At 55.6% G+C, this 13,580-nt stretch overlaps 1 protein-coding gene across 4 annotated transcripts in view; it reads left to right on the plus strand.

Annotated features, from left to right (window-relative positions):
* RPS6KA2 (ribosomal protein S6 kinase A2) overlaps positions 1 to 13,580 on the plus strand; it is a 338,356-nt gene that overhangs the window by 296,763 nt on the left and 28,013 nt on the right. For all 4 annotated transcript variants that reach the window (XM_065888700.1, XM_065888701.1, XM_065888702.1 and 1 more), the window contains 2 exons: positions 4,153 to 4,217; positions 11,979 to 12,081. In XM_065888700.1, coding sequence (XP_065744772.1) covers positions 4,153 to 4,217; positions 11,979 to 12,081 — 168 coding nt within the window. The remainder of the gene's footprint in view (positions 1 to 4,152; positions 4,218 to 11,978; positions 12,082 to 13,580) is intronic.

A 13,580-nucleotide genomic window follows, 5' to 3' on the forward strand; every position in this document is an offset into this window, starting at 1 on the left:
GTTCTTGTCAATTCTTCGTGAGCCCTCCTCTTCGGGACAGAGTGAGCCTTGAGTGCATTTGGTGATGACCCCACAGCAAGTCAGCCGAGACTCAGAGACAGACACAGACACAATCTCTGGACTGTCCCAGCTGGGACCTCTGCTCGCTGCCGTTTGTCAAATGTATTAAACAAAAAGGAATTGTCCAGCACAAAGTAGACTCTTTTAACATGTTTCAGGAGAGGATAAATAGAACTAGAATCCAAAATAATGACCCCATGTGCCCTAGGAAGGTTGACAAAGGCTTTAGAGAACTCTGTGCAGAAATTCTTTCTCTTTTACGTTTTCCCCTCTTTGGAACACCTGGAATTTTTGAGTAATAACCAAAGTGTTAATTCGCTCTCGAGTGTTTGTTGAGGCCTCGAAGCACGAACGTGGTGCAAAATCTCACTGCAGTGGAAGAACGAGGACGCAGATTAAAATGTTCTGAGTAGGCGCCCGAGACAGCCCAGCTGGTACCAGCAAACAACTGTAGCCACACCAACACCTGTATTTCCTCTGTTTTACTTCATTTTGATTCTTGCTGAGCATTCTTGCAAATGACGAATGAGCATGAAGTGCAGTGGGTACAAAATGCAAAGTCGATGTTTCAAAGTCACACAGTCAGTGAGTCACTGTACAGGTGCCTCTCCCCGGGCTCAACGTGTGAGCACCAGTCTCCCACCTTCGACTAACCCACAGAGCTTCTGGCAACGCAACCCGCCTTCACCAAAAAGAGCGGGAGGAGGTACAAGTCAGAGGCGGCTTTTCGTTTCTCTTTAATCGTCGTGGCCAGAGGACTTTTTCAGTCCCGAGCTCTGGTCTCCATCAAAGGAGGGCTGCACGCAGGTGGGCACGAAGCCAGACTGTTCATTCTCGACATCTTGTTCCAGCAGCTGCCTGGGCACCTGTGGAGGGCCTCTAGCTGGGGATGCCCAGGCTGAGACCAGACCTCTGGACTCAGGTCAGGGGTTTACACAGCAAGGGATGGACACGGACATCCGGAGGGTCTTCAGCGTGAGGTCCTCAATAAAACTCTTTCTCTCTACTCATAGCAACACTCCTGACACCAGACGTGTGGGGTTTTCCACACCAACTGATTCTCCACTTCTCTGCAGACACAGACTGTGTGTCCTACGATTCAGCTCAGTTCTGGCACTGACCACCCAGAGTTATCTCGGACCCCAGGGTCAGGGTCACTCCCACCAGACACCCCATCTCCGATGCCAGTCCCAAGTGCCAGGTTGTCCATGTGCTTCCGGCCCACCAGCTGTAAACCCAGGGTTCCCAAGACCCCCTCCTCAGCTGTGATAATTCACGAGAACAGATCACAGAACTCAGGAAAGCGCTTTAGTGAGTTACTGTTACCAATGTATTACAAAGGATGTTCTACAAGATCAGATGAACCGCCAGATGAAGAGGTGCATAGGGCGAGGTCCAGAAGGGTCCCCAGCCCAGCCGCTTCTGTCCCTTTGGGGTTTGGGGGGAGCCACCCTCCTGGTTGTTCACCAGCCCAGAAACTCCCCTAACCGTGGTTTTCAGGTTTTGTTGGAGGTTCCATTATGTAGGTGTGATTGATTCAATCACTGGCCGTTGGCGACTGGACTCCGTCTCAGCCCTTCTCTGCTCCCTGCAGTTGGGGCATGTGGGCGAGTTCGTCAGAGGTGGATGAAAGTTCCAAGCCTCGTCACAGGGTTGGCTCCATCTGTAGGGTCTTTCCACAAGTCACCTCATTAAGACAAATTAAGGGGTGGTTGAGAGGGGCTTATTATGAATGACAAGAGATGCCTCTTTCACTCCTGGAGCCATTCCAGGAGCCAGTGACCAAAGCCAGACATCAAAACAGGAGATGCGGGCTTCCCTGGTGGTGCAGTGGTTGAGAGTCCGCCTGCCGTTGCAGGGGACATGGGTTCATGCCCCGGTCCAGGAAGATCCCACATACTGCGGAGCAGCTGGACCCGTGAGCCATGGCCGCTGAGCCTGCGCATCCGGAGCCTGTGCTCCGCAACAGGAGAGGCCACAGCAGTGAGAGGCCCGCGTACCGCAAAAAAAAAAAAAAAAAAAAAAACAGGAGATGCTTCCATCATTCTTACCACTCAGGAAATTACGAGCATCTTAAGAGCTCTGGCCAGGAGCCCGAGACAAAGACCAAAATATGTATTTCTTATTATATCCTAATGTCTCAGGAGAAAGGCCAAATTGGATACACACATCGGGGTGGGGTTCAGGGGCGGGGAGCGGAATCTGTCTTCCAGTTCTGCTCCTAAACTCCGGTTTGGTCCTGGGCACGTTACCCAGCCTCCTTCAGGCTGGTTCCTTATCTAGAGAGTAGGGATGGTGTCCAAGGCACTGGGTGTTCGTGGCATTTAGCAGGAGAACGTCTGTGATGTGTCTGCCCCGCGGCACTTCCCCGTGTCCCTAGAGGGGGAAATTCCGGGTCTGACAGCTTCCTCCCCTTGTTCGTCCATTTGCGTACCAAAGTGACCATCACCAGGTCACCGGAGTCCAGCGTGGTGACAAGGCCAGGGGCTCCTCTTTCCCAGGGTGCTGCCCTGGCCAGGCTTCCCCAGGGAGTGGGAGCTAGCTGGGCCCTCGTCCACCTAGAGGCGACCCTGATGCCACGGGCAGCTTCGCGCCTCCTTTTCTGCCCATGTCGCGGCTTTGACCAGGAAACAGGGCCGGAGATGACAACAGGAAGCCATGAGCCCACAGCGGGCTGTGTCTCCCGGGACCCCCGGCATCCGGGGGGAGAGTCCTCCCGCTTCTCAGGCTGGACGGCGAGGCCGGGCGAGGGGCTCCACGGTGACCACGGCGGCTCGGGGGGCCTCGCGCTGTCCTCCATACCTTCCTGCTTCCAGCCTCCCAGCCGCCTGCCTCCCTCCCGGGGATGAGGGGGGCGGCTCAGCCTAGTGGGGCAGACGCGGGCCGAGCCTCTGAACGGGGCGGGGCTGGGCCCCAGCGCTCGGGGTGCAGAACCGGGAAGCCTGTGTGGGCCTCACGCACGACCTGGTCGATTGAGACGCAGGACCTGTTTCCCCAGACAAAGCGGGAGCAGGAGTCGCCCGGCCCGAGGCTGCCTGCTACCCCTTCCCGCATCTGCGCTGCTTCCCGGCCCCTCCCTGACTCACCTTCCCATCCTGGAGAGAACGCAGACCTCATGGGGCCTTAGGGCTTGGCTGTTTGAATTTTGTTTTGGGTTTTTTTTTTTAATTAATAGACTTATTTTTAGAGCCATTTTAAGTTTGCAGAAAAAATGGAAGAGAAGGTACAGCGAGTCCCACATGCTCCGTCACCCGCTGCACGCAGCGTCCCCTGGCGTCAGCGCTTGCTGATTTGACGCGCTTGTTAGAAGTGGTGAAGCAGTATCGGCACGTCGTTACCACCCGGAAGCCGCGATTCACATCAGGGTTCACTCTGGGAGGGGCAGCTACGGGCTTCAGCAAGTGCGTGACGACACGTGTCTACCATTAGGTGTCCGAAGTCCTCTGCACGCCCTCACCCATCCCTCCTCCCTTGGGGCTCAGGATTTCACATAAGCAACAAGGCAGGGAGAGATCAGGCAGAAGGAGCCGGCGAAGCAGCACTGTTTGTACACAGTGTCCAGGTGACAAGAAACCTCTGTCTCGCGCAGGCCCGGGTGGACACAGGCCACCTCCGTCTCTCTCCAGGTTCTCGTCCTGCTAGAAAAGGCCTCTCCGGGCCCTGGCTTCCTTCCCCTTCCCTGTAAGCCCCAGAGCAGCCTTATAAGGCTCTCTGTGCCGTAGCCTCCACCCTGCCCTCACCGGCGTTTTCTCATCCTTTCTCATCCTCTGGAAGGCCCGGCCTGATGCTGGCTCTAGTGGAGACTGGGATGGGATGGGCCTCCACTTCCTTGCCCGGATGCCCGGGCATCCCCGCACCTGCGGCAGGAGGTTCTAGCCTGCCCGCCCCCCTCTCTGCCACCTCACCTGGTCACAGCTCTGCAGGGCTGAGTGGTGGCCTCTGTGGGCTGTGAGGGGGCAGCTGGCAGGAGAGGTCGCAGCTGGGGGCTCCTTCCCCCTGGAGGGCGTCAGGACCCCAGCCCCCTCCCTGCTGCGTCAGAACTGCAGTCACGGGTTTGCTCTGATGCTCATCTCTGCTCTGTGGTCACGGCAGGTGCTGGCCTGGACGGCGTGGAGGAGATCAAGCGCCACCCTTTCTTTGTCACCATCGACTGGAACGTAAGTTGCAGGCCAGGGTCCCGACTGCACAGAAAGCACAGGGAGGTGGGGCAGGGGAGTCGGCAGCTGCTGGGTACAAACCCGAGGTCAGTGTAGACCCGTCACCTGGGGGCGCGCGCTCCCTCGGGGGATTCTGAACGCGCAGGCATTTCCCCGGCGCAGACCAGGGACCGCCACCCCTTCCCGGCGGCTCCAGGCCTGGAGCCCCTTCCACACTTTCCCTGTCAGAGACCGGCCGGCCTCAGTGGCCCTGCAGCCGGGCCACCTCCCTGAGGGCAGAGCAGAGGCCACCCTGGGCCCAGCAGAAGGCTGAAGGGGCCCCTCGGCCGCTCCCGGGCTGCACAGAGCTTTCAGTTTGGGGCCTCTGGGCGCCCAGATTCGGTACTGCTTCCTGCCTCTAAACAGGATCACGCCCGCACTCAGCAGTCCTGTAGATGTTGCTGCAGAAAAACATTATCCAGACCAGAAAAGACAAAGCCATTCGGGACGCTTGTTAAAGACATAAAGAAGACTTCACTCAGGGGGCTGTCGAGATGGCGTGGGGACCACTGCAGGGGGGTAGGGGGTCCAGCCGTCAGGAGAGAGATGGGGCTCAACTCCGAATGCAACAAGGAAGGAGGGGGCGTGTCAGGGGCCAGAAAGGGACCAAGAGGAGGCACCAGGGTAAGGGGCCTCCGGCTAAACCCGCCGACCAGGATTCTTGCTGAGCCGGGTCAGGTGTCCAGACAAATCCATCAGTCAGGCCTGCTGGGGAGAGTTCGGGGGCCTGGGCAGGTCGGGTCAGAGTCAGGGGACGTCACCGGCTCTGCACTGCCGGATGGATGTGGACTGCGCCCCCCCCGCCCCGCCAGGGAGGACCCCCGGGTCCAGCGCTCCCAGCCGCCCAACTGGACGCCGTGTGGAGCTGGACGCCGGCTCAGAAGTTCCCGACTCTCACCTCCCCGGCGCCCGGCTGCTGGCTCTGCGGGGGAGGGTCAGGGCGGGCGGCTCCCGGGGCGCCAGCCGACCACCGGGCCAGGCTCCCCGTCTGGAGGCGGCAGGCCTCCTCTGGGAGCAGGTCCTTGGTCCTTTCCCACTGGGTACGCACGGCTCTTAGCTTTGGGGTTTTCTTTTCCTGAGCTAGGATTTGACCAGAATGTTTACGAAGTGAAAGTCTCTATGCTGCAGGGGGCAGTGCCCGTGTCTGCCCGTCCCCTCCCCGCAGAGTGTGGGGTGTCCGCGAGCCTCGGGAAGGGGTGGCACCTCGGCTCCAGTGGGTGGGCAGGCCCCGCCCCAGGTCTCACCTCTGGGGACATTTTCGCACAAACGGCACGTAAAACCCGCTGCTCGCCGAGCTTCCCAGCCTCACCCCTACAGCCTCTCCTCCGCTCTCCACCTCAGCCCAGGAAGCACTCCGACTGGCAGTAGGGGCAGTTTGCTAACCTACTTTTAGATGCCGGTGATAGAATATGTGCACACACTTAGACTCGGTTTCAGAGGTAAGAGTAGAGAGAAACCTGGTGACTCTCTGGTGACGTGAGGCGCCTGGGAAATAGGGACAGCATCGCTGGGGCAGGGGCTGCAGTGGGAAGGGACCAGCACAGAAGGGGAAGGAGGGGGTCCCGGCGGCCACACCGCTCAACACTAGAGCCTGGCTGGAAGGGGGGCCGTGGGCAGGTGCTGGGGAGATGCTCACCCCAGGACGGCGCCGAAGAAGGGGCTTGTCACGGGGGGATCCAAGTCAGCTTCGTGAGGTGCGTGGGATTTTCACAGCGCAGTGGCCCTAGAACACTGCAGGCCGGGTTCCCGTGCGTTCCAGAAAGCCCAGGTCTGCGTGAGCTCTGAGCACGAGCTGAGGCGCCCGGCCATTTAGAGCAGCCCTGGTGCACGGCTGGGCCTGGCTCTGTGGTCGGCGCAAAGCCCCTGGCTTCCTGTACCAAGAAGGCGGCACTTCTGCGTCACGTCAGAGCGATCGGGCTGGAGTTAGGTTGGGAAGTTTCTTCCGTTGCTTTTAGCGTTTCGTTTCATTTCGTGTTGGTTTGGTTTGGTTTTTGAGAGAGGCCCTTCTGATGCACTCGGACAGCCTTACCTACTGTCGTTTCCATGTTTCCCCGAGGATGGCCAGGCAGGGCCAGAGGCGTGGAAAGACCTCATTGCATCCCTCGCTCTGGATGAAGCAGCCAGAGATAGGGAGCACTCTGAGACCACTTTTGTGGGCATTGGTGTATTTAATGAATACTTGGGGCTCGCGCGTGTCAAGGTGAGCAGGTGTCTGGGACATAACGATGCAAAGACACAGGTGTCCTCAAGCTGCTTCAAGTCCGGGGGTGCAGGCGTGCCGTCAGCCAGCCGCGGAAGAGGCGTGCGGTGGGGCTGTCCCGTCTGGGAGCGGGTGACGCCACAGAGATTTGAGGAGGATTGACAAGGGGGGAGCGGGGGAGGGGGCAGCAAAGATCTCCTGGGACCGCAGCCTTGCTCCAGCCGCTCGGGCCCTTCCTGGGGCGATGAGCTGTCCTCCCCTCCAGCCCCGGCACAAGCTGGTCAGCCCCGTAGGGGCCGCTGGGTCCTGGCCAGCGACCAGCCCCGGCTTTAGAAGGACGTGCACGGGATAGATTTGTCCAGATGTGCTCGCTCTGCTTTCGGCAGCTTAGATAACTGGAAACCACAGGGGAGGGAGATGCATTTGCAAAAGCCGTTAGTACCAACGGGCCTTCCCACTGCCAGGCAGATGCTCAGCGTGACCGTGACAAGGCATCTCCTTGACTATTCGACTCTACCCCAGAGCCGGCCTCAGGATCCAGCTTGGGACATACAAGGATATGACTTCACCTCTGCTTCCTTCTGTGACCCAGAACTGCCAGCAGAAGTTTCTGGGTTTTTTAAGTAAATACCTGTCGTCCAGCGCTTCTCCCTGGGGTGTTCGGGTTTCCTGCTGGGGCAGAGTGAGTCCAGGGACACTGCACGTGGGGGGGCACTGCCCCGTTTGTCCTGCTCTGCCATCACCTTGTCCTCAGAGCCTAGCAATTAGCACCTGCCCAGGAGGCATCCTCCCTGAAAGCTCGCTCCCTGCGATAGGAGAAATGAACAATTACAAGTTAGTTATAGACTGAAAGCCTCTGCAGCCGGTGATGGGAGGGTCGGGCACAGAAGCTGCGTTGACTTTTCCCCTGTGGCTGGAGCAGTGCCGAGAACACAAAAATGAGCACAGACCCCAAATAAGCTTCGTCAAAGTTAATCACCTCGGGTCCCGTGAGCCGGGCTCCCCTCACAGCGGGAATAACGCTTCTACAGCCAAGGCCCGCCCTGTAACTGACGACTCATTCTTCCAGTCACTTTTATTAACGCTGGGAGTGTGTTTGTGCTGTTCGTTTTACTTTCTGAAACCCTTCCAAGCACATCACCGGTTGGCGGGTGTGAAATGGGAGGGATTCCCCGGGGGGAACTGAGAGAGGAGTGCGCACCATCCCTAGGCGACCTGGTATCGTGTGCAGAGCCCCCAGATCGCCGGCTGTGTGGGCTGGCAGGAGGAGAGTGGAGCTCCGGGCCGCAGAGCGGGGGACCCCTCCGGTTTGGGTCCCAGGAGCTACCCGCTGCTGCTTGGCATCTCACCGTGCGTGGGCCCCTTCCACGGCCCACTGGAAGATTGCTGTCAATCTACTTCCATGTTAAGTACACCAGGAGAACTCACCCTTCCAAGGAGCCGACAGGTGTCTGTTCAAAGACTTAATCGCCCTTTGGCTCAGGGGTTTTGTAAATCCGGATACTGGGGTTGGAGCAGCTCACGGTGGGGTCACCAGTGGAAGCAGAGCTCTGCACCTCGTGGACCAGACGCCCCAGATCCGCCCACGGCATGCTGCAGTCATTGAAATTCTTCGTGTTCCTCCTCCTGTCCTGCCGTCACTCTGCATCTGGATCTGCGTCATTTCTGCGTTGCTATTTCAGGAATCATCTCTAACGGTGCCCTTTGCCTGATTGGAGCATGTTGATTTTGAAATGCCCGGAACCAAAAGTGCTGGCAGAAAACAGACGTTAGGTCTGTGACCCCGAACTAGAATCAGTCTTCTCTTCATTATCTCTTCAGTTGCTATTTTTATTTTGCTCCCTCTCTCCTTCCCTAGTCACCTGAAGGCCTTTTAGGTATAAGTAGAATTCCGATGCACCTGCAAAGAGCATCCCAGCCTGTACATGTGCGACGTGAAATCCGTTCCAGCGTTGCTACAACTTGCAACTTGAGATCCTCATCCTGAGATCCTGGGACAAATGCCATGACTTAAAGTGATGCCTGGTGAACTTGGTCATGAGATCCCACTTTCTTTCCATCAGTGTGGGGTACATTGTTCCAGAGGCTCAGAAAGGGGAATCTCGGTCAGAACTCCGCTGCATCTCGTCAAGCTCAAAGTCCACAAAATGGATCTGCCTGTTCGTTCTCCATTTCACCCCCTGCACAGCAGCGGACATTACAGAATGAGAAGCAAGGTCACCTTTCCCTAAATCCTCAAACCCACTCCTAGGTTTGGACACCTGGAAAGAAAGAAAAAACACGTATAAGAATAACACATATTAGCACTTTCCAAAATGTTTATCCAGTAACAGGAAGACATTGACAGGCCTCTAAGACTGCAGCAAACACAAGGGTGTATCCAAAGGGCAGGGTGACCAAACACCCCGGGTGGCCTACACAGCTCTTTGCTGCCAACTTGAAACCAGGATGAAACCACAGCAACCGCCGGAGACAGAGAGGGTGGAGGTCTGGGGGCCGGTGGGCAGATTACGCTCACAGGCTCTGTCTCTGCAGGGACCAGTGTCGGGGTGAAGAGGGGTCTTCGAGAGGACTTCCTGCTGCCCTCCTGCAAGCCTTGGGAAGCTTTCTTCCACGCTGTCCCTCGGGTCAGTCAGGCTCTCCGTAGCTGATGCATAGGCTTACAGAGGCGGTTTGGAAAATGCAAGGAAACACAGACATGTGCTTGCACACATTGCCATGTGAAGCCAGGGGTTGTACACGCTGCACACCGGGTTCTGGGACTGGGTGGGCGTCTGGAGTTGGGATTCTGCACGGGGCAGGGTGGGGCAAGCGTGAGCCGAGCACCGTCCTGGGCGGGGAACCCCGGGTACCACGTCCTCTCTTGCTTCCCGAGTCATCACTAGATACCTCAGTTAAAAGGGTGCAATGCTCTCCACCCAAACCAAGTCCACAGCAGCTCACGGCCAGGGGACAGTCTGATTCCGACGAACTCTTCTCCTTATGGCTGAGGACTTGGAAGTCAGGGGCTGCGTCTCCTCCCAAGGGGTCAGCCTCCCAGCCAGGACCAGTGAGCTGCAGTCAATGGAGGCAAGTAGAAGGATCGGCCTGGGAGTTGGGGTGGGGAGAGGAACTGAAATGTATGAGCTTCAGCCTTCAGATGCAAAATGTCTCTCATTTGCATGAAATGACAAGCAGTTCTGTGTGTGTGTGTGTGTGTGTGTGTGTGTGTGTGTGTGTGTGTGTATTGAGATACAGTTGACATATAACATTATGTTAGGTTCACGGTTTGCAAGGCAGAAATAGAGATACAGATGTAGAGAACAAACATGGACATCAAGGGGGGAAAGCGGGCGGTGGGATGAACTGGGAGATTGGGATTGACATGTATACACTAATAGGTATAAAATAGATAACTAATAAGAACTGCTGTATAAATAAATTAATTAAATTTTAGAAAAAGAGACAGCGTGGGCTGTAAAAAACAAAAAACAACCCCCCCTAAAAAAACTTGGTCATTTGTAAGCTAAACAACAAATAAACTGTTTGAAAAAGAAAAATTAAAAGTAAAAAAATAAATTAAAAAACCATCACGTTAGGTTCAAGTGTACAACATAATGATTTGATCTTTGCATTGTGAAGTGATCACCCCAATAAGTCTACTTAAAATCTATCACCGCACACTTATAAGAGGTTTTTTTCCTGTGAACTTGCAGCACGGTCTTACGAACTGTAGCCACCAGGCTGTCCCGTGCATCCCCAGGACTTATTTATTTTGTAACCGAAAATTTGCACCTTTCGATCCTCTTCCTTTCATTGGGTCCATTTCAGCCGCTCCAACCCCCCTCCCCAAACTCTCCCAAGCCCCACCCCACCTCTGGCAGCCACACGTGTGTTTTTATAATGGAAATCTCTCCTGTAAACAAATCCCCCCTCGACGTAGAAGCAGGAGTCCTGCTGCGGTGGAGATTCCCCTGTCCCTCCCCCTTCTCTGGGAAGTTACAGGAGGACTCGTGAAGGCAGAGGGATGAGGATGTGATTTTTACTGGATCAGGACAGATATTTATTTAATAACCCAGCTCAAATATCGCTGGTGGGAGGGGAGAGCTGAGCCCCGCAGGCCAGGCTGGGCAGCATTTGAATCGGGGTGCTGAGCTCACCCCTGCTTATTAGACTTCCCCTGAGAAGTGCATGCATCAGGGAGGTGCATTCCCTCCCTACTGGTGTGTCCGCGTGGAAGGCATCCTCCTATCTGGAAAGGGTTTATAGAGTAACTCAATTCGTAATGACATCTCTTCACCCAGGGCAGGAAATGACCGAATAATGCTCCACTGAAGTAACTCGTTTTTTTCTCCTCCGGTGGCTCCCAAGTGCACTGCGCCCCCACCCAGCTCCACATGTGTGCCTGCAGCCGCGGCTGCTCTGAGCCCTGGGGGGGAGCCCAGCGGCCACCGGTCAGTGCAGCTGTTTGACGGCGCCTTCTGGAAGGGTGTGCTCCGGGCGGGGTCTCCCCTGGGATGGGAAGAGTCTGGAGACCCAGGCCCTCGTCCCGTCTGCTCCTTCGTCGCCCTTGACCCTGGAGGGAGTCTTACCTAATCTTAGCCTATTTCCTCGTCTGGAAACTTGGGTGACAAAATATGCTTTACTGTGTTATTGAAAGATTGAGAGCGGATCTCCACAAGTCACTGGCTCCATTTCCAGACTCCCCCGACCGGGGGCGGGGGCGGGGGCGCGTCCTGAGTCCAGACCTGGTGAAACAGGAGCTCCAAAAAGTGCCTGAGCCTGGTGTTTCCAGCCGGGAAACAGTCCTGGATCAGGACCCCTTCCAGCAGAAGGGTCCTTGCTGGGCCTGCGAGGCTTGGAACAGTGCACGTGAGGGTGTGGCCTCTGCATCCCACCAAAGGCAGCGCCACATGTGGCCAGTTCTCTGGCTGGTGCTCGGCAGGCCCTTAAAGTGCACAAAAATGTGTAACTAAACCCAAGAGCCTGACGCAGCCCCTCGACTTGAGCAGAGGGGTCTGGACGCCCAAATTTGGTGGCAGCCGGAGTAGGTGCCCCAGGGAGGTGCACAGGCATTGGGGCGTGGGTGAGGAAGGACCTGGATGGGGTCTGTGTCCCCGCAGAGCAGGGTCCCGGGTGCTGCCTCCGAGATCGCCGGTGTGGGAAGCACTTGCCAAGGAGCAGGACTCTTCCTGCTGTTACCTGGGGGTGGGGCAGGGCATAGCTGTCCTGTCAGATTTTACTTGAAGAAGAAGATTCTACTGCCCAAAAGAGGTTGAAAACCATTGCCCTAAAATCAAGAATACTTAGATGTCCCCAGCCCCTTTTCCCTCGAGCTATGGCTTTTATGTCTCTGTATAAACTATGTAACTATATTCTATGTTGTATACAACAGACATCATATTTTATGTGTGTTACTGAACGTGTCAGAGCTCTGGGAGGGGCTGCCGTGTGCTAGCACCTGATTGGCAGGTGGCACAGATGGGTTTCCCGCCCGCATTCTCCCTGCTGGCCCTCAGCGCCCTGTCTTGCTGTCCATGCAGAAGCTGTACAGGAAGGAGATCAAGCCGCCCTTCAAGCCGGCGGTGGGCAGGCCAGAGGACACCTTCCACTTCGACTCCGAGTTCACGGCGAGGACGCCCACAGGTGTGTGCAGGCAGGGAGAGGGGGGCGGGCCTGTGTGTCTTTCCCATGGCGGGTCCTCCAGCCTGGCCAGGTAGGGACAGGCATCCAGGAGCCAGAGAGCGCCATGTTCAAGGGCCCTTCCATGGGATATAGTCCTCAGTCCTCTTGTTCCTCTGCTCGTAGTAAAGGCTTAACGTGATAGAGCTACTTATCAGTTAGCCCCCAGGTAACACCCAGCTGGGAAATTTCCCAGGTGTTCTGTATCCCCCGCCCCCCTCATGCTGCCTCTTGGCCTAAGTTGTCAATCCAGTGACCCACCTGTCAGAGGGACACACCCGGGCAAGCTCGAGAAAAGAACCTCAAGGCAATGAGAATCTCTTGTTTAATTAGGGAGGTTTTCTGGGAAGAGGGAGCCTGTCTCTTAAGTCTGTTAATGTGTGGACTATTGTTCTTATTCATACAAAGAACAAACACCTGTTTGAAAAGTTGCATCAGCTGCTGTACCTCGGCAGGGCAGATGGACTTGTGTATTTAGCCTCTATGACACGTCTTAAATTACTCCTAAGGTCTACCAAATTCAATCAGAGCTGGTCAGCTCCCTTTAAAATTTGTCATTTTGTGATATGAATAAATTAATATTAACCTTTTTTAGATATGGTAATTGTCCTAGTCTACCCAGGCGGCCATAACAAAATACCACAGGCTGGACGGCTTCAACTAGAGAAATTTATCTTGGTTTCCCGTGAGAGCTCTCTTCTGGGCTTGCAGACGGCCTCCTTCTCTTTGTGTCTTCACATGGCCTTACTTTGTGCTCAAGGAGAAGGAGATAGAAGTCCCTGGTGTCCCTTCTTCTTATAAAGACATCAGTCTTGCTGAATCAGAGTCCCACCCTCATCACCTCATTTAACCTTAACTACCCTCCGCAAGACTCCTTCTCCAAATATTGCCACATTGGGCTTCAACACGTGAATTTTGTGGGGCACGGTTCAGTTCATCCCAGTGAAGGTATGGTGATTTTGTCTAAAAAACAAATTAACATGCCCCTTCTGGAGATATGGGTGGGAAAAGTTCAGCCAGTTGGTAGCTCTTGGGGCTGTGTGATGTGCCCATGGGGGGTTCCCATGCTTTTCTCACTGTTATTGCATCTGAAATTTTCTGTGATTAAAAAAGGATCATGAGAAACAAATAGATGGTCAGATAGAAAATATCAAGTAGATAAAGTTGCAACAGAGAATCCACTGGGCTCCCTCTGGTTTAAGCTGTTGGTGAGAGCCTGTGTCCCACATGCCGGGGGCGGGCACATTAGGGGTGTGAGCTCTGTGCAAACACAGAGGGTTGGGGGCATCCATGGGGCCGCTGGTGGTCCCAGGGCATCTCCTGACCCGCGCAGCAGGGGCTCCAGGACCAAGAAAGAAGCAAAATTCTGGGGGCTATCAATGAAGGAGTCAGGACGCAGACGCCCACTCATTTCTTTCGGATCCTCGTGCAGCCCCCAGATAAAACTAAGACTGTCCTCAGGG

The sequence above is a fragment of the Phocoena phocoena genome, chromosome 12 (assembly GCF_963924675.1).
Source record: "Phocoena phocoena chromosome 12, mPhoPho1.1, whole genome shotgun sequence".
Classification (NCBI taxonomy): domain Eukaryota; kingdom Metazoa; phylum Chordata; class Mammalia; order Artiodactyla; family Phocoenidae; genus Phocoena; species Phocoena phocoena.